The sequence below is a fragment of the Carassius carassius genome, chromosome 15 (assembly GCF_963082965.1).
Source record: "Carassius carassius chromosome 15, fCarCar2.1, whole genome shotgun sequence".
In the NCBI taxonomy this organism is placed as follows: Eukaryota; Metazoa; Chordata; class Actinopteri; order Cypriniformes; family Cyprinidae; genus Carassius; species Carassius carassius.
The window spans coordinates 32,986,332-33,005,967 of NC_081769.1; the positions used below are offsets into that span (position 1 = coordinate 32,986,332).

The 19,636-nt window shown below is 36.3% G+C and overlaps 1 protein-coding gene across 2 annotated transcripts in view; it reads left to right on the plus strand.

Annotated features, from left to right (window-relative positions):
* Positions 1-299: 299 nt before the first annotated feature.
* Positions 300-19,636, plus strand: part of LOC132158926 (mannosyl-oligosaccharide 1,2-alpha-mannosidase IC-like) — a 163,982-nt gene continuing 144,645 nt past the window's right edge. The window contains exon 1 of one of the 2 annotated variants that reach the window (XM_059568553.1): positions 300-1,617. In XM_059568553.1, the coding sequence (XP_059424536.1) occupies positions 1,066-1,617 (552 nt within the window). In that variant the 5' untranslated portion in view covers positions 300-1,065. Of the gene's footprint in view, positions 1,618-5,557; positions 5,686-19,636 lie in introns of those variants that run through there. The other variant, XM_059568554.1, reaches the window with a different exon arrangement.

The following is a 19,636-nucleotide window of genomic DNA, read 5'->3' on the forward strand; positions in this document are numbered from 1 at the left end:
ACTCTCTTGATTTGATCTCTGGATGTATTTTTGCAGCTCTTGTGTCCTGGAGTGGTGTGCACCGTGCCAAACGCGCGTAGATGTTGTGAAATAACCCATGATGGTGCAGTTTTGGGGGTTTTGGCTGAGATGTGTCTTATTTCTTTCACTAAACTTCAGCGTTGCTTTGTTTGGCCACGAGTCTTTATCATCAGCAGCAGCAGCATCATCATTAGAAAGCATTTGTGTGGATCCACGTTGATGCTTTTAATGTACACCAATGTGACGCTTTCGGGTCAGAAAGCTTCAGTTTAGTCTTCTGTTTGCTCATCATCTTCAGAAATCTGTTTGATTGTAGGGACCTTGCATGTATTGTGATTGATGTGTGATACATGCATGACAGTGCACAATAAGTTCGTAAAGCTCATCATCATCTTCAGTGTGTTTGCAGGCATTTTCTCGCCTAAGAAGGTGTTTAATATGCATTATTGACACATGTTGACTGTGCATATTAATAAAGATTTCACAAATGCTGCTTTGACTTTTTAAAAGTACATTTATGTTCATATAAATGCGTGATACCATCGTTGACATTTTCAGAAAGCAGTGTTTGCTTTCACTTTGCTTGCTTTTGAGGCGTTTTAAAATGCATTAATGTAATGTCTTTTGGCTGAGCATATTATCATATGCTACTTAAATGCTGCTTTAACTTGATAGAGTACATTTAAGTCCATATAGTTTCAATTTCGTGTCCTAGATGCGCATTAACAGCGTGTAGGTTGTTTTGGCTGTGCTTAACACTTTGTTGCTCTTGCATTAAAGACCTAGTCTCATCTCGGTCTCGCAGATGTGATGTTACATGACTGCTCTGAAACGAAAGGAAGCTGGTTTTGAAGCAGTGTGCGCGCAATGACGCTGTTGTTGTGCGCAAGTGTGTTGACGCCACTCGTGGTCTCTTAAATCGATCGATTCAGGAGGATTTGGGCACTTTGAGCAGGAGACAGTTGAGTTTGCACGACTGCCGCGTCGCTTGCGCTTTCTAACCAAGTTTAGGTGCGTATCCTCGTGCTTAAGTGGAGATTTTAAATGGTGCTCCGAAAGTTACCCGGTGTCTCAGCATCGGGCATGGGGCTTCGTCTGTCTCAGAAATTCGTGTTTCTGCTGTTCCTGTCGGGGTTGGTTACTCTGTGCTTCGGGGCACTTTTCTTTCTCCCCGACACCGTGCGCCTGAAGCGCATCTTCCTCTCCAAGAACGAGAATCCCGCGGTGACGGTGGGCTCCGATAGTGTGCTTTCAAAAAAGGTGCCCGGGGATCCAGAGCATCAGCGGGCGGCTTTAAAAGTGGGCGAGGGGTCGAATGTCAAGCCTAAAGTGAGCCGCAAGCCCTCGGTCACCCATGGAGCGAGAACCGTGGAGAGATCTGTTGGGAGTAGAGCGCAGGACGAGAGGAGTCCGGCGAGGGCGCACGAACCGGCGGCTGGAGACGAGCGGGTCACCTCGGCCGCTCACAGCGGGGAACACGGCAGAGCTTACAGCTACGAGGCGTTTAAAAAGTGTCTGCTCAAACCAGCTTTGGGGAAGAACCAGGGAACTCCATCAGACTCCGAGACGCTTCAGCGGAGGGAGAAAGTGAAAGAGGTGAGATGATCAATTCTGCCACATTAGCTTAATGCCAAGTCATATTTATGGGATAAACGTCGAAATAATTGTGAGATTGTGAGTTAAAACATCATGAGTATGGGATTTAAGTTGGAGTTCTGATATTAAACGTTATAAAGTATGCCATAAAAAGGCAAAACAATGATATGTGATAACTATGAGATAAGAAGTCGAAATTATTACATGCCAGGAAAAAGTTGGAATTATCACAAAAAGTTATAAATGATCAAATAGTACAGTCATCTTTTAGTATGAAATAAAAAGTCAGGAGTTTTATAAATTGACATGATTATGGCATTAAAAATTCAAAATTATGACATGCTAATCCATAATTATGAGATAAAATTAAAATTTTGACATACTGTTAAAATTGTGAGATATGATATAAAAGGTTATAAATTAGGGCATACCGACTCGTAATTATGAATTAAAAAGTGAAAATGACTAGATTAAACATTATCGTTATGAGATAAATGTTGGAATCATGCTTAAGCCATACTGCTGAGAGAAAGTTGGAATTATGAGAAAATTAAAAAATATTAGATAAATTATTTTAAGATAAGTTAGAATGGTGATGTACCAAGTCATAATTATGGAATGAATGTAAAAAATGATATGAATATTATATTTGAAGCCTGTACGAAGAGTTTTTCCAGTGGGATTGTGCCTGTAGTAAGTGTCACGTGTTTGCTAAATGTTGAATTACTGCTAAATTGCCTTGAAATTGAGGTGAACTGATATGAAGATGCCAGTGCTTTTAAACTAAAGTTATAATGGTGTCGGGGCTAGTTGTCCTACTTTTACACCGGCGAACATCAGTCTGCATGAACAGTCTTGGCTACAAAAACTGAACAGGAAAAATAGATTTGAACACATTGACCCCTGTAGCGGGGCATGTTGTCACACTCTTGTTCTTGCTTATTATAGGCTTTGAACGAAGACTTAAAGAGTGAAATGATTATGAAATGCAAAACTATTTCAAACCACTTTCCAACAAAGATCTAAGAAAGTTACATATAAAGCACATGCGACAACTTGCCCTGTTCTTTTGGTTCCTTACAATAAACTAGCAGAAGCTAGAAGCAGATATTGAGTGCTGTGTCACGTCCCTATCAGGGTGTGTTTGTGTTGACCGCTGTTTGAAGCTGCTCTGTTAAATCCAGATAAAAGCCACGCTTTGAGATGTGTAATGCAGGCATTGACTGTGCTGCTGAAGGTTTGCTGTCTTCATGTGATTGTTGGAGCTGTGCTTTCTGTGCTACTGAAAGCTCTTGAGTTTTTCTGTCACATGGGGATGAGAAAGCTGAAAATGCACACCCAACACTGAAACATGAGCTTTAGTGCTGCTTTGCTTCTTTTTGTTGTGAGCGTTGTGCTTTCGTGCTGTTAAGGTGCTTGTTTTGTTTTTATACTAAACATTGCTGTTATTATTATTATTATTAGTGCTGATGATTGATGTTGAACTTTGAACTTCAGCGTGTGACTCGCAACACAGTTTGTCAGGATTTCAGGAAATCAAGCATCTGCCAGACGTCTGCTAAAGATCTGGGAAACATCGGCGGTGTAATCTGATAAACGTCTCAGAAGCAGTTTTGCATACTTTCTAATAAATGTCTGTATGACATCTGACAGGAAATATCTTAGAGATGTATTGCAGATGAACAAACACTTAAAAAATACATCTTGCATGTAAATGCATCAAATAGACATCTCCGAGATGTACATGTGAGTGCTTTACTGTCAGGTGCTGGTGCCATCTTCTGTAGAAATAAATTTATATTTATTTATATTTATATTTATATTTTAATTTTAAATTTATATTTTTAATTGTTTTATCGTAGGTTTTTTTTAACTACAGTATACTGTTTTAGAAACATGCATGTTTTTTTTGTTAGTTTTTTTAAATCAGCAAACACTTAAAATTTGAAGTTTATATTGTGAATCACAAGTCTTCTTTTAAAGAAAAGAATAATTTATGAATATTCTGTCATTCATCCAGCCTCATATTTCTTTAAACTTTCATGACTTTCCTTACTGGGACACAAAAGGTGAAATTTTGAAGAATAACATTAATGCAGTGTGTCTAAAGAAGACTGATCTTATTCGAAGACTTCAGTTTGGGTTTGTTCCTTAAAAAACTCTTATAACATCAGAAGTGTGGGAAAATAAAGCGTTTATGTACTTTTTCACTCTGTGGTGTTTTTTGTTGATGTTTCAGATCTTGACGGCATTTCGTTATATTTTAGGATATTCTTCAGGATTTCATCTGTTGTGTTTGAGGGAAGAAAAATACATTGTGGTTTGGTGTGACATGAAGGAGAGAAAATGATGACCAAGTTCTCATTTGGGGTTTATTTCTCCTGTAAATGTCAGAGTGCTGTTTATTCAGGTTCATATGGTTTCGCTGTAGTTCAAGGTCCAGCCGGCTGACATCTTTGATTTCTCTAACTTACTGAAGTCAGACTTTGTGAAATGAGTAACTGTAGAAACATAGTACATTCCCAGTGTGCAGTGAGCGTATTGAAATGCCTTTTTATGGCTAGCTCTAGCTGAAATTCTGCTTTGAATTTTCTATTGTGAGATCATATTTCACAGTGTCAGAAGCGCTGGACGGGTTCCAGAGCCGCGGGGGGTTTAGAAAGCCACTACTGGACTGGTTTTTTACCTTGCTGTGGGCAGGAGTGCAATGAAAGGAAAATCAAATAATCGACAACCGAACAAATCATTTTTGAGTGTGTTTGACTTTGAAGTCAACTTGAAACGTTGTTCTCAACCCACACTAAAAAAAATCCTGTGTTTTGCATTGTGACGTTCATTTTAATATCAATGCTCATTTTGCATAAATCAAACATAAATGATTATTTTGCATAAATTAAAATTGAAATCAATGCATATTTTGCATAAGTAATATCAACATATTTTGCATGACAAAAATATGGCCTATTTTGGGGGCATTATGATGTTCTACACTCTAGAATTAATTTGAATATCAATGATAATTTTGAATAAATCAGAATGTATTTTGCAAAAAGAAATTTGTCCCTGTTTTAGGATCATTGCAATGTTTTGCATTGTGGTCTTAACTGTTAATATCAATCTAATTTTGAATAACTCGATCATAAATCAATGCTTATTTTGCATGACTATCAACATTTTTGCCTAAACTATGGCTGAAATATTATTTGCATCTCACAGTAAAAAAATATTTTGCTCAGAAATGGGTAGCAAATGTAACATTGAATTAAACATGAAATTAAGTTGAAAAACTGAAATGGTATATGCATTTTTTTTCAAATACATACCAAGGAAGGGCTTTATTTTTTTTTGCATCAGGAATTGATTGGATGGTCAAAAAGTGGGTGTTACTTAAGTCCGGATGTAGTTAAGAATCAGCAAATAAGGCTAAATGTTTCAGAGACCAGAGAATTTTATGAAAATATAATAAGTAATCATCCGGATTGTGATTGGAAGTGAATTGCATGTTGAATGTGCCTGTTTGTTGATGTGTATTAACCTGCACCGACCTACTTGCATGTCATTTCAGTGATTCGTGGAGGGTTTATAGTGTTGCTATTAAAGCCACATGCTGAATGAACTATTTAGGTTGTGCTGTTTTTACACACTGTTTGCCTTACTGATGCCTCAGGCTTCCCTCTGCGCCGCCTCCTGTCAGAGCCATGCATATTCATGTCTGACCTAATCATCATAAACAGCTCCATTAAATATTAATAATCCATCAGACGAAGAGCAGCTCATTTCCCGACTGCTATGGTTCTCGAAAGCCATCCCTTTCTTAGCTTTTGGGTGAAACTACAGATGGAAGTAATGTACATTTTCTTTTTGAAATGTGAGGTCGGATCTTGTTAGCAGTCTTGGCAAACAGTGCATGCTGAAGTATGGTCGTTTTACTCATTTGTCAAGCAAAGTTAATCTGTTCGGCCAATATTAAGGATTTGCATTCAGCAGGTGTTCAGTGCTTGGACACGAAGGACTCAAAAACAAGGACTGACTACATATGTTCTCCTTGAACCATCGAAACCATCTGCAGTGAGTAAGCTTGATGTGAACAAAGTCAAATATTGTCCTAAGCGTTGCAGTTTATTTAGGCTCAGAATCGCCTGTTAGAACTGGATTGGATGGTTTGATTAACATTTGAAGCAGCCAATCAGTGCTTGTTTCTGTTGTGTGACATCTTATCTGAAACCAGATCAAACTAGTCTAATAAAACTCGTTTTGAAACACACAAGATGTTAAAACTAGCTCTAGCAAGCGTCATTATAGCCATTTGGAAACTTGTGAATGAGTTTCCAAGAATTGATCTCAAAAAACATTTCAATGCAAAAATAAAACCGATTCCATATTAAGAAAAGGAATCGTATTATAACGTTTGACAGTGTGGTGTTAATTTTAATATCACTGCTTATTAAGCCTGAATCAAACATAAATCAATGCTATTTGCATAAATAATATCATCAGCATATTTTTCATTAAGAACACAAACCCTTTTTTCGGACCATTATGATGTTTTGCATCAATGCACCATTTGATGTTTGGTGTGCCTTCATTTTTTATTTCAGTGCTTAATAAATCAAACATAAATGAGTTGCTATTTTGCATAAATCAAATGCAAATCAATGCTTATTTTGCATAAATATTATCTGAATATTTTGCATGAAATTAACCTTGCTTCAGGACCCTTATGGTTTTTGCATAGGTGTTAATTTTAATATCAGTGTTTTTAGCATAAATAAATGCTTATGTTGATAAATAATACCATACTTTGAATAAAGAAAATAAAGCATGTTTTAAGACCACTATGATGTTTTACATCTTGGAATTACATTTAATATCAATACTTAAATCATACATAAATCATAGTTTTTTTTTTTGCATAAAATCAACATTTTGTGTAAAAATAAATAAAATAAAAATAAAGCATGTTTTTGGTATCATTGTTTCTTTTGCGTTGTGGCATTTTAATATTTATTATTTCACATACACCAATCAAAAATCAATGCTTATGCGTGAATCAAACAAATCAATGCTTATCAAAATATTTTGCATAAAGAAAATAAATCCTTTTAAGAACAGTTATGATGTTATGCTTCATATGCTAATAAAAAAGTATATCACTTTTTTATTTTTTTTTAAATGAACCATATTTTGGTTCCTTTTTGAATCGTGCCATTAATTTTACTGTCAATGCTTATTTTGCATCAATCACATGCTTATTGATTAAAGAATATATTTTGCATAAAGAAAATGAAGTCTTTTTAGCACCTTAATGATTTTTTTTTTTGCATTGCATTGCATTGCAACATTAATTTCATTATCATGATTCATTACTGCATTATGCTTGAGCCAAAGGTGGTGCTTGTTATCAATATGGTAAATGTACGCAAAAAACTCTTTATTTAGCTATATCTGGCCTGTTATGCGTGTGTTTAATCTTTTCTAGTTGGCTGTAGCTGCACTCAATGAGTTTTTTGAGCTTCCCCAGAAAGTCTAGAGGAATTTGTGGTTCGCATCCACGAGCATGTAAAGCTTGTCGAGTCTATGGCCTCTCATTCATCAGTGCCTCCCTTCTTTTGTCACGGGGTGCTGACTGGAGGGTTTATCCCCTGTTGGGACATGCTGAATGGGCGTTCACTGCTCTGCGAGATGGATAGAGTTACAAGGAGCAGCTTGGCAGAGCTCGGCCCCGAGGCTGAGAGAGAGAGGAGCCATGTGCTTTGAGCGCTTCCTCTCGGGAAAGCCAAGATCCTGTTCCACTTCTCGGAGCGGAGGAGGACGCCGCGGGCCTCGGGCTGCTGGTGAGGGGGCAGGAGAGCCCAATTAGCTTCTGGCTATTGAAACAGGGGAAGGAGAGCGGCTGTTAAATGAGAGTCATGATCACAGCAGCTGTTTTTCTGTTTGAGCCTGCGCCGCTGAGATTTGCCTTTCTTAATATGGGCAAACTCAACTTGATGCGATTAGCGCTTGGTTACATTTCGGCTAGATTCAGTTGCCACAGTAACTGATGAGGGATGTATTGCACAGGCTGATGAATGAGCTGAAACACGGCCATTTAGAAAATGAGTCAATAAAATATTACGGTGTTAAATAAGAGTTCAATTAGCGGTTTTTATTAAAGGAATAGTTCAGGCAAAAATCTATTCATCCAAGATGTATACGAGTTTTGTTTCTTCATCAGATTTGGAGAAATGTAGCATTGCATCAGTTGCTCTGCAGTGAATGGGTGCCGTCAGAATGAGAGTCCAAACAGCTGATAAAAACATCACACCACTCCAGTCCATCAGTTAATGTCTTAAGAAGCCAAAAGCTGAATGTTTGTTAGAAACAAATCCGATTTTGATGTAAGAGTCGATGGAAGATTAACTTTTTTTCACCGGAGGAAATGCTATTATGGATTATAGGCTTGTATTTTAGCTGGAAGCATTAGTTTGAAGTTAAAAATGTATTGATGGGAAATGTCTTGGTTTCTTACAAACACAGAGTTTTTGGCTTCACAAGCTGTTAATTGATGGACTGGTGTGCTGTGGATTAATGGAAGTGAAAGTGACGTGGTGACCTATACTCAGGATTCGTGCTCTGTATTTAACCTAATAAAGTGCACACACACAGTAGTGAACACATAACCCGGAGCAGAGGATTATTGTGATGTTTTTATCAGCTGTTTGGACTCTCATTCTGATGGCACCCATTCACTACAGAGGATTTTTTGGTGAACTGTCCCTTTAAATTGGTCAAGCACTAACTGTTTGCACAGGACACATTGTTCAAATACTTCTGCATTTTTTTGTAAGTGTGCTGGATTTGCAATATTTTCTTGGCAAGCATGCACTATATATATATTTGTGTGTGTATTTCTTTCTTTTTGAATTTGCTGTATCAAGCTAAATGTAGCTCAAATTTGGCATGATTGTCCATGACCTTTGAAGTTGTTCATGTACTGGAAATAGATTTGTGAGCAATGCAAAATCAGACCAATTCACTAGTGAAGACAAATTTGTTAACCAAATTGGCTTGAAAGCAAGAGTATTCAAAGGAGTGGGGTTGGCATGATTTTCTTTTTCTTTTGAATAAATTTATACTTCTATTAAGCAATGACAAAAAGTGACAGTTAAGAAATTTACAATATTAAAAAAGATTTATATTTCACATAAATGCTGTTCTTTTGATCGTTGCATTCATTAAATAATCCTGAAAAAAGTCATAGTTTACACAAAAATATTGGGAAGCACAGCTTTTTTGTTTCTTGAGCAGCAAATCCTCATATCAGACTGATTTCTGAAGATCATGTGACACTGAAGACTGGAGTAATGATGCTGAAAATACAGCTGTGCATCACAGAAATAAATGACATTTTAAAATATATTCACATCGAAAAGTTATTTTTATTTGTTATAATATATTACAATATTACTCATTTTTTTTTACTGTATTTTTAATCAAACAAATGCAGCCCTGGTTGAGCAGAAGAGGCTTCTTTGAACAACATTAAACATTTGTTTAGCTTTTTTTTTTTTTTACTATAGTAATTTCCATGATTGTTCCCAGGCCTTGAAAAATCCAAATCAGAATTTCCCTAATGTTTCCAAGTTTTCCATGTAACCTTGTTGAACTCTGTTTTACTCCACGGTAATGCGCTCCATCTGTTTTGAATGCAGGAGCGCGTCCTGTGTGAACGGCCCATAGGTGAACTTACAGTATAATTCAATAATAAACATCCCTGTGATTATGTGCTGTAATGTAACGGAGTAAAAAATGCATTCAAATGGCTGGTTTTAATTTGTGATTTAATTCTAGTCGCTTTATTTACATTTTGTTTAGCCTCTTTCAGCTTCTGTGAAAATATATTTTTATTTTTTTATTTTTTTGCAAGAATGCCGGAATGCAAGAATGTTTTTTTCATATCTGCAAAACTCTTTGAGATGCAACTCTGTGATTCATATTTAATCCAAACTATATTCATGCAACTGCAGAAGATTTCTCTAGTGCATGGAAAGCTACAGCAGTTGTTACTCACTGTTAAAGTGTAGGATCAAGGTCAGGTAAAGCAAATGACTGACCAGTTGTTTAGTCTCTAAAGGAGCAGTTTGTTTGTTTTGCTTGTTGCACAAAGCTTCATGTTTGTTATTTTGAGTTTGCTTTGCATCAGATTCCAGTAAGTAGACACGGGTGGACGTGACCTCTGCATGCGCTCGGCTCCGCTCCCAGACAAACGCTCTGCTGGGGACCAGAGTTTTCCACTGCATGTTCAGGAGTATTTCAGTTCAAATTCTAGCTTTTAAGCCTGCGGTCTGCTTCAGCTTTCAAACTGGTGCTTGAAAACCTCTACTCTCTTCCACCAAACAGCCTTGTAATTATGGATGTACTAATTATAGAAAATCAGACGCTGAAGAAAGAGACAATGACATTGTCATGATTCTGATGAGGGTTTGGCGCTCTGATATTATAGACCATGCTGTGGTAGAAACGTGTCAGCTGGCAGATATTTTTCTGTACTGGATATATAGTGGTAGATTTCCAAAAATAGATCGTTTAGGTCACCTAAAGGTTTTTTTTTTTTTTAATTTTCAGCAAAAATCTCATTTTTTTACACACACACACACACACACACACACACACACACACACACACACACACACACAAACACATATGAGTTTTATATATTTTTATTTAAAATATATTAATATTTTATCATTATATTATTTTGATTATATATATACATACAATTTATTATATATATATAATGTTTATAAAAAATATAATTGTATTTAATTTTTTTTTATAAAAAATAATTAATAATAATATTATTATCTGTTATGGTGAAATTACTCTTTTTGGATACAGAGCTTTTGAAGTATTTTGTCATTTTAGATTTCCTTCAGGTTTATCCATCTACAGGACTGAAAAAATAAAATACAACTTTTTTTCACCCGTTTAGGACTACTGTGTGTCTGTTTATTAGCACCTTTCTCTTTTCTCTGTGTTGTTCTGTCATTTATAGTTCATCGCTGTCGTCTGTTTGTGTGGCCGTAGCCTTTGGTGCTGCACTCTCTGTTGTCACATAGATGACGACTGAAGATGTTATTGCTGTGGAAAAATAATGATTGTGTCTTCGGCTCCATCTGAAGCTTAATCTACTTCACTAGATTAAAAAAAAAAAACGTAGGATACGTAGGCCTACCTCTGTTTTTGAAAGCATGCACAATTTACATGAACAGTCATGCAATTACAACAGGAGTCTGTGTGATAAGACATAATAGTAAAAATAGTAAAAGCACACACTGAAAGTTGGTCCATAATGCTTAAACGTTTATGCTATATAAGGATATTTATACTTTTAACGGTTTTGAAAAATAAATTCTGGAAAATGAAATTTTCACAAAATAAATGTTCACATTTATTCTAGAACTAAAGTAACATCTTACTCCAATATCTCTCAACAAGGGGACAGGAGAGCTTTCAATCAACAAATGGGGAAAAAAGTAACTGGCATTACTTATTTGAAAAAGTAACTCCGATATTTTCTTGTTAAATAAAAAGTAGTACGTTACTTTACTAGTTATTTGAAAAAGTAATCTGATTATGTAACTTGCGTTACTTGTAATGTGTTACACCCAACACTGTAAACTATAAGGCAATAAATTATTCATTTAGCAGGGGCCGTATCATATGAAACGTTTTTTATTATCAATTCAACTCCATTTTATATGATGTTTGCTTAGTTAAGTTTTTTTTTATGGTTTTGGTGAATCTCATGAAACAATCAAGAACAGACTTTTTTTTTCTCTCCCAAATATCAAAACAAAATTAAGCATGTATTAGGATTATTAATTCATCCCATTTCAATAATGCAAAACAACTCATTGCTGTAATGTGAAAAACACATTACAGCAATGTAATTATTTAAAAAAAAAAAATTAAATAATGTGATTTAATATCAAAATTCATACAATGAAAATTACAATATTTGTTTAATAGCATAATATGATAAAGAAATATTTTTTCATTATATATTTTATTTTAAAGTTAAATGAATTATTTCAATGTTTAACTGTAGTAATATTATTACTGCAATATTTTTTTTTCTCCATTTTCCTATTTATTGGAGGGCTGAAATGTGTGCCAGACATGCCTTTTATGAGTATACGTGATGCAAAATTATTTGATCATCATTGTGATTATGTTTGGGAACATAAAAAGTGAAAAAGTGAAAGTGAAGTGACATTCAGCCAAGTATGGTGACCCATACTCAGAATTTGTGCTCTGCATTTAACCCATCCGAAATGCACACACACAGAGCAGTGAACACACACACACACACTGTGAACACACACCCGGAGCAGTGGGCAGCCATTTATGCTGCGGCGCCCGGGGAGCAGTTGGGGGTTCGATGCCTTGCTCAAGGGCACCTAAGTCATGGTATTGAAGGTGGAGAGAGAACTGTACATGCACTCCCCCCACCCACAATTCCTGCCGGCCCGGGACTCGAACTCACAACCTTTCGATTGGGAGTCCGACTCTCTAACCATTAGGCCACGACTTCCCACAAACTGGGGGGAAGATGTATTCAAATATCTGAATTTATGATTTGATTTGAGCTCTTCTATTGGATTTCGTTCCTCGCAGACTATGATTATTATATTTTCGAGTTGTTCTTCATTCAATAAAGATCAGATCATGAATGCAAATCATGAAAGTAGCACAATTGACACAAATGTGGTTTAATGGAAAACCGCTGGAAATGAAGCGTCATGTTTCAGCCGCCGAATGATGCCGGTTCCAGTGAATGCGAGTGGCGTCTTTGGTTCAGTCAGGCATTGCAAGTGAATTTCCACAGGGGCGACATTGGTAGAAATAGTTTAATTAACTGGATGTTTAGTGCGTTGCCTTGCTTTTGGGAAGGGTGTTTTGTTCATTACCAACACAATTAGGCCGTTAATGAAACAGCGGTACACAGAAATCATTACAGCCGAAAGGACTTGAATCATTTTTCCTGTTTAGCTCATGTGGGAGTGACAATATCTGCCCACTCTGTTTACAGAACGAAGTGAAGAGCAAATAAATTGCAGTCGTGTTAATGATTGTACATCAGCGTGTTTTCAATTTGTAACAGAGTGATAAATAATGAAGCATCACTTTTCAAATGTCAGAGAAGATAAAATGCGTTCCCTTTCAAGGGAACTTCGAACTGCGTCCTCTAGGGGTTGCTATGGGGAATGCTTTCAGCGTGACCGGTGTCTGAAGCATAAATCCAAATACGACAATAACATTGGCCGGTGACAGCCTATGACGTCATTACCTGGCGCGATCACAGTATGAATGGGCACCGGTAAAAACACGTCATCCTTTTCTTTGTCTTCATTTACTGTTTGTTTATGTTAGCGAAAAGCTAAGTATGACTAGGAGTGCATGTTCTCTTGCCAGAGGCTTTGTTCTGATTCTGAGGCTTTGCTCTGATTACTGATGGGTTATGTTCAGTGGTTATGAACGAATGAATGAAACGCATTTGTCCGTGTTACACCATGTCTTGGAAAGTGCTTGAGAAACCGTGTCTCTTCCACGGCTCAGTAGGCTTTCAACTCGTTTTTTTTTAGTTTTGAGCAAGACTGTACGACATTCACATTACGTGATCTGACTGATCTTTTCATAACCGCTGGCCAAATTAAAAAACAAATCTAAAATTGAATATTCTTTGAGAGCAAGGGGGCCCCACGTAGCTTCCGTATTTTTGGTGCTGAGCTTCTGTGCACTTTCTAAAATGCACATTGTGGTAAGTGTGCACACTAAGCATTCTGCACACTTAAATCCTGTATGGGTAAGTGTTGCATGCTGTCAGCCTCGTTCCCTTTCTCTTAAGTATCCCTATTGATACATTTCTGAGCAGGGTGTTACTACCGAAGATCTATCGAACTTGTTTTTTGAGCAAGCTCATTCAGAGCTGGCAGTAGCCACCTGGGTGACAGGCCAGGGTGTGTTTTGTTTATTATCCCCTTAAAGGAATCGCTTTCTTCTGATTCCAAGCCTTTGAGCCCTGCCCTAGGCTCGGACTTCCCAACCCAGCCCTTATCGGGTAAGTTGTTTAGGGTATACAGCCCAAGCCCTTGGCCGTCAAGGCGCACCCTAGGGGCAACTACCACAGTTATGGTAGAGTTAGTGCTTAGTGCTCGCCGTGGTTTCTTGCATGCACTCCCCTCATTATGGTGACGTGGGTATACTGTTCCCCATAGCGACCTCTAGAGGAAGCAGTTCGAGGGAACGTCTCAGGTTACGTATGTAGGGAACGAGACACTGTGTCCTCTTGTTCCCTTGCCATGCTTTGGAAGCAAGCTTCAGACGAAGAAGTAGATTACATGTTCTCCCAACGACCTTTTATACTGTGATCGCGCCGGGAAATGACTTCATAGACTGTCACCAGCCAATCTCATTGTCGTGATTTTACTGTTGATTTGTTGATTTTACTGTAGTAGTATTTATAAGTTTGATTATCGTTCTTTACACAATAAAAAAATAACTATATACTATATGCCAGATTTACTAAACAGGGCAAATTAGCATTATAGCACATTCGTAAATGCAGAGAAAATCTAACAATTTACTAACAATGAACATATTAAAGAACACAGACACAGCCAGATCATTTCCATAATGAACAGAGCAATCTACCAAGAGGAGTGCAAATTGCTACCTGCTTAAAGACATGCTTTTTTGCCGTTAAATAATGGCGCAGATACCAGTAATTTGACGAGCGCAAACATTAGTAAATCGTGTTGCATGATTCATTTTAATATTCTCCTCCCATAAATTATTCATCTGTAAGGTCAACTCCTACAAATGCATATTCAATAAGGTCTGATACAAAAATAACTGTCCACTCCTTTTCAGCTCTAATTATTCACTGCGCGTCTTTAGTAAATACTGACAGTACTATTTTAATGCCAAAAGATGGTTTGCACTGGCGCAAGCTGTTAGTAAATCTGGCCCAATAAGCGTAAAAATGAAATTTTTATTTTAAAATGAAATGGTTTACTGTAATAACACACATGCAATATTCTTATTTTTAAATAGAGGCAAAACACTTCAGATGGTAACTTAAGGAAAACAAATTTACCGAAGGACTGTTTTATCCATTAAGAATTGATTGGTTAATAAAACATGGGAGTTCCATATTAAAACGGAGTCAGACTGGACGGATGGAAAAGTATAATGGATTTGATCAACATGCATAAACGTTTAAGCATTTTGAACATACTTTCAGTGTGTGCTTTTACTATTTTTTTATTACATTTTTAAACCTTTGTGTACATTAATGTGCTTTGTTTACATTCCTATTTCTACTGATTGTTCATATTCCTCATGCTAACTTTAAGCATATTAGGATGTTTTTGTATGAGCTTGGTTTGACGTCAGAGTTTGGTTTGGTTGAAAGCAGCTTTCTGAGCTCAGTTTTGGACCACTGAAGCGCACATGAGTCCACTTGTAAAGCCGGTCTGGTCTGAACTCTGTCACAAGTGGCATGGAAGCCGCCCGTTCTCTCTCACAGAAGTCGACCGTTACTGATGATGCTTCATTTGCATAATGCACTATAATGCACGTCTCATTGTTGCTTCTCCGAGTAAATTGCCTTCAGAGAGCGACTTGCATTCATCACATCTTTAGCAGTGTTGTTCTCTTCACATTTTATCTAGTCACACTGGTAAACAGCTGCTAGTATTCATGGTTATACCCATGTTCATGACACTAACTTAATGAATAATGGATCTGAAAGTGTTGTGCGTTCATTTGACATTGAGCTGAGAAACCAAAATCAATTGTGCATTTACATGCATTTTTCATCTACGTCTGTAATTTGCTAAATATATTTCTTTGTTTTTTATTTATTATTAATGATCATTTTTACAGTGTACTTTTATAACTTCAATATTTATTAGAATATTTTACTAAATTTGTTCATTTTATTCTTAAGTAATTATTTGATTATATGGTTATTCAGGCTAAAACCTGAATATTTTGCTATGATACTTTACAAACTATATTAATATTTATTAATTTGTGTTGTTTCTTGAATTTTTACTGCATAATCACTCTTTACTTCTAAAACTTAAAGCCGTTTACTAATTTTTAATTGTTCAGTACTTAAAGGCTTCATGCCATTTGTTTTCCCTTAATATGCATGCACATTTATGTGATTATATTACTTAAATTGATGCATTTATATTTTATTAACATTTTAGCTATACTTTAAATATTTATAAAGCAAAGTTAGCTCCTGATGGTTTAGTTGTGATTGCTTTCATCCAACCATGAGTTCTTATGCATGCATGCCAGGCACATGGAAGAAAGACAGTGTAAGACGGTTTGCCCGAGAGCTGGGTGTAACGGCTGCGTCCGGAAGTGATCCACCCTCTCTGTGTTTATGGTGTGGTTTCAGAGAAACCCAGAAACAGGAAGTTGTTTTGCAGGTGTGACTGTACAGAAGCAGAGCCCAGAACCCTTCTGCTCTGAACTGGACCAGTGTATCTTGGGCAAAACGGCAGAAATGTTGAAGTTGGTTTGTTTGTTGTGTCAGATTGAGTCTGCGAGTCTTTCCTGTACACTCCTGTCCATTTTCACATATGCAAAAGATACTGGCCTAATAAAAAGTCAACACAAAGCAGCTTTTTCCATATGATATATATATATATAAATAAGAAACAAGATTTCAAACAAAATGTCATTGTTTTATATTATTTGTAGTGGGAACATCCATAGAGAATCATGCATTAAAGGAACACTCCACTTTTTTTGAAAATAGGCATATTTTCCAACTCCCCTAGAGTTAAACAGTTGAGTTTTACCATTATTGAATCGATTCAGCCGATCTCTGGGTCTGGCAGACGGAATGAGAGTATAGTTCCTAGCCATATCGACCTAGAAAATCACAACTTTCCATTTTCTGTCGGTCTTAGTACACATTGTAAATACAGAAGGGTCAAGTTTTAAATGGTAAAAATATAGAAACTCTTTGGTCATTTTTGAGCGAGATGCTAATGTTCTAATCAGATTCAATGATCTATGCTAAGCTAAGCTAAAAGTGCTACCGCCATTCCGGCTGCCAGACCTAGAGATCGGCTGAATGAATTCAAAAACGGTAAAATTCAACTGTTTAAATCTAGGGGAGTTGGGAAATGAGCCTATTTTCAAAAAAAGTGTAGTGTTCCTTTAATACATTTAACAGCAAATTTTTTTTTTTTTCAGAATATAAATAATTGCTTTTTATACTGTAAGATATATAAACAGAAAAGAGTTGCAAGTTGTAAATGCAGAATAATTATGTATAAACGGAGTAGCAAGATATGAATAGAATTGTGACGTATAAAAAGAAATAAATAGAATTGCAACATATGAACAGAATCGCAAGATATAAACCGGATTATGACGTATAAACAATTGCGAAGCATAAACACAAAAATAGAATTGTGACGTATAAACAAAATTGTGAGATATAAACACAATTGCAATGTATAAACACACAAAAAAGTTAATTGTGATGTATAAACATAATTGAGATATAAACAAAGAATTACAGTGCATAAGCACCGAAATAGAGTTGACACATACACCGACTTTTGAGATATAAGTACAGAATTGCGACGCATAAACACAAAAGTAGAATTGTGATGTATAAACAGAATTGTGTGATTTAAACACAATTGTGACTATAAACACAAAATATTGAATTGTGATGTATAAACATAATCGAGATATAAACAGAAATAGAATTGTGAAATATAAACAGAATTGCGAGATATAAACACAGAATTGTGATGTATAAACATAATCGAGATATAAACAGAAATAGAATTGTGAAATATAAACAGAATTGTGAGATATAAACACAGAATTGTGATGTATAAACACAATTGCAACAAACAAAAATAAATAGAATTGCGAAATTAACAGAAATAAATAGAATTGTGATGTGACATATAAACACAATTGTAAGATATTAAACAGAATTGTGATGTATAAACACAATTGCAACATAGAAATAAAGAGCGTTGCAGGATATTAACAGAATTGTAATGTACTATATAAACAGAAATAAACAGAATTGCAACTTGTAAACAGAATTGTGAGATATAAACACAGATTTGTGAAATATAGAATTTTGAGGGGAAAGTCTAAATTGTGAGATAAAAAGTCACAATTAGCTTTATTTTTTAATCCATGACAGAAACAAAAAGGTGGGGTGGGGACAGAACTGTAATATATAAACTGTAAATTCGTAGCGAAAAAAATAATAATTGTTGTTTATTTTTAGTGGAAACTAGCTTACATAACACTAACCCTAACACAACATAACACAAAGGTAAAATAAAAAAGCAAAGCGAGTTGTTTTATTGTATTCTGAGCGCCTGAACTGCTGCTTTAAATTGCAGTCAGATCCTGCACAGCATCAGTTTTACAGTTTATCTTTTTGTTATCAGAGCTAATAAAACTCGTCGTCCTTACTGTATCTCTCTCTCCTGCACACCAATGTTTTGTGTTTCCCGCTCCCGCCTTTCATCAGACGCTCTTTTACATCCACATTTCTATTTAAGGGCCCTCTGGTGTGAGGAGTCCCTGTACTGAGCCTCCGAGGGTCTGTTCCAACTGTTTGGCTCATCGGCATCTCAGGAGACCCTCTGTTTCTCCTAACGGGATGATAAACAAAGAAATGTGTCTGGGTTCTCCAGGGAAGCTGCGTCGTACAGTAGATGTGCAGCTTTGTGTTCTCCTTCCTCTAAATAAAAAATCCTCTTTACATAAACACTACGGCAGTACCTCACCATGCATTATGTGTCGTATTATCTTAGTTGTTCTTTGCAGCAGTAATTGAGATGCACCTATTCTAGATACTGCTGTGTGTATAAATTAGATCCTCGGTTTGTGTTGGGGTCAAATGACCCACATCGGATTTTGAAACTGCTTGAAATTTAGGGTCATAAAAGTGCATGCAAATGAGTGCATGGATGCATTGTGGAAAGGCTGTGCAAAAATTGGGTTTGTCATAGTGTTTGCCCCATTGGTTTCCATGCACTTTGGCAAAATCAGCTTGGTTAAAAACAGTCTCCATATGGAGAACAAATTAACATTGTTTTTGAATAGAAAATATTAATGCAATGCAATAAGAAGTAGGGTGGAAATGTGCTTGATTGTCACGATCTGCGCAAACAACACGAAATGTCTTAATATGCTTCTTTATGCATGTAAGAAATTGCAACATGGCAAAAATACAGGTTTTGTGAAACTGTTGTGAATCTGTGAAACACTTTTCACTCTAGCTTTATTAACTGAAAGACTGTAGTAATTAGTAATCTTTAGTTACTCATTTTAGGTAATGCATTCTCTCTACTTTTCTCTGTAGGTTACTTTTTAATCAAACTTGTTTTAAACTTACCAATAAGTATACTATATTGTTATATAATTTACTAACATTGTTTGCATGACATGTAATCCATAAAAAGTAAAGGTAATTATGTAAGCCATAAAATGTAACTGTAATGTGATTATGAGCATTTTATGCAATGGTAGCAGTGGACAGAGTTTAAATTGTATGTAACCTGGAATATTCCTTAAGCAGTGAATCTGACCGCATGTTGTCAGCAGGACTCGATACTTACACAGTCTGTAAGTTTAGCCGAGCGTGCAGCTGGAGACAGATACAGATACAGACTGCATTGCTATTCAGGACCGGAGAGCGAGACGGCATCTCATCTGAGCCGGCAGGAGGAAAGGATCGCTCTCCATTCACTCACTAACCTAATGAATAAATAATGCAAGCAGAGTAGGTGAAGTCAGCTCTTAAAAAGAACCTGTTTGCCCTCAGATAGTAGTATATGAAGCATGAAGTCTGTTCACACTGCTGCATTCTGGCCATAAACCCTCCGTTTGAATGCATGCAAAAAAAATAAAAATCAGAATAAACTATTAAGCTTTGCCCATTTTCTATTTGGGTGGTTGCAAA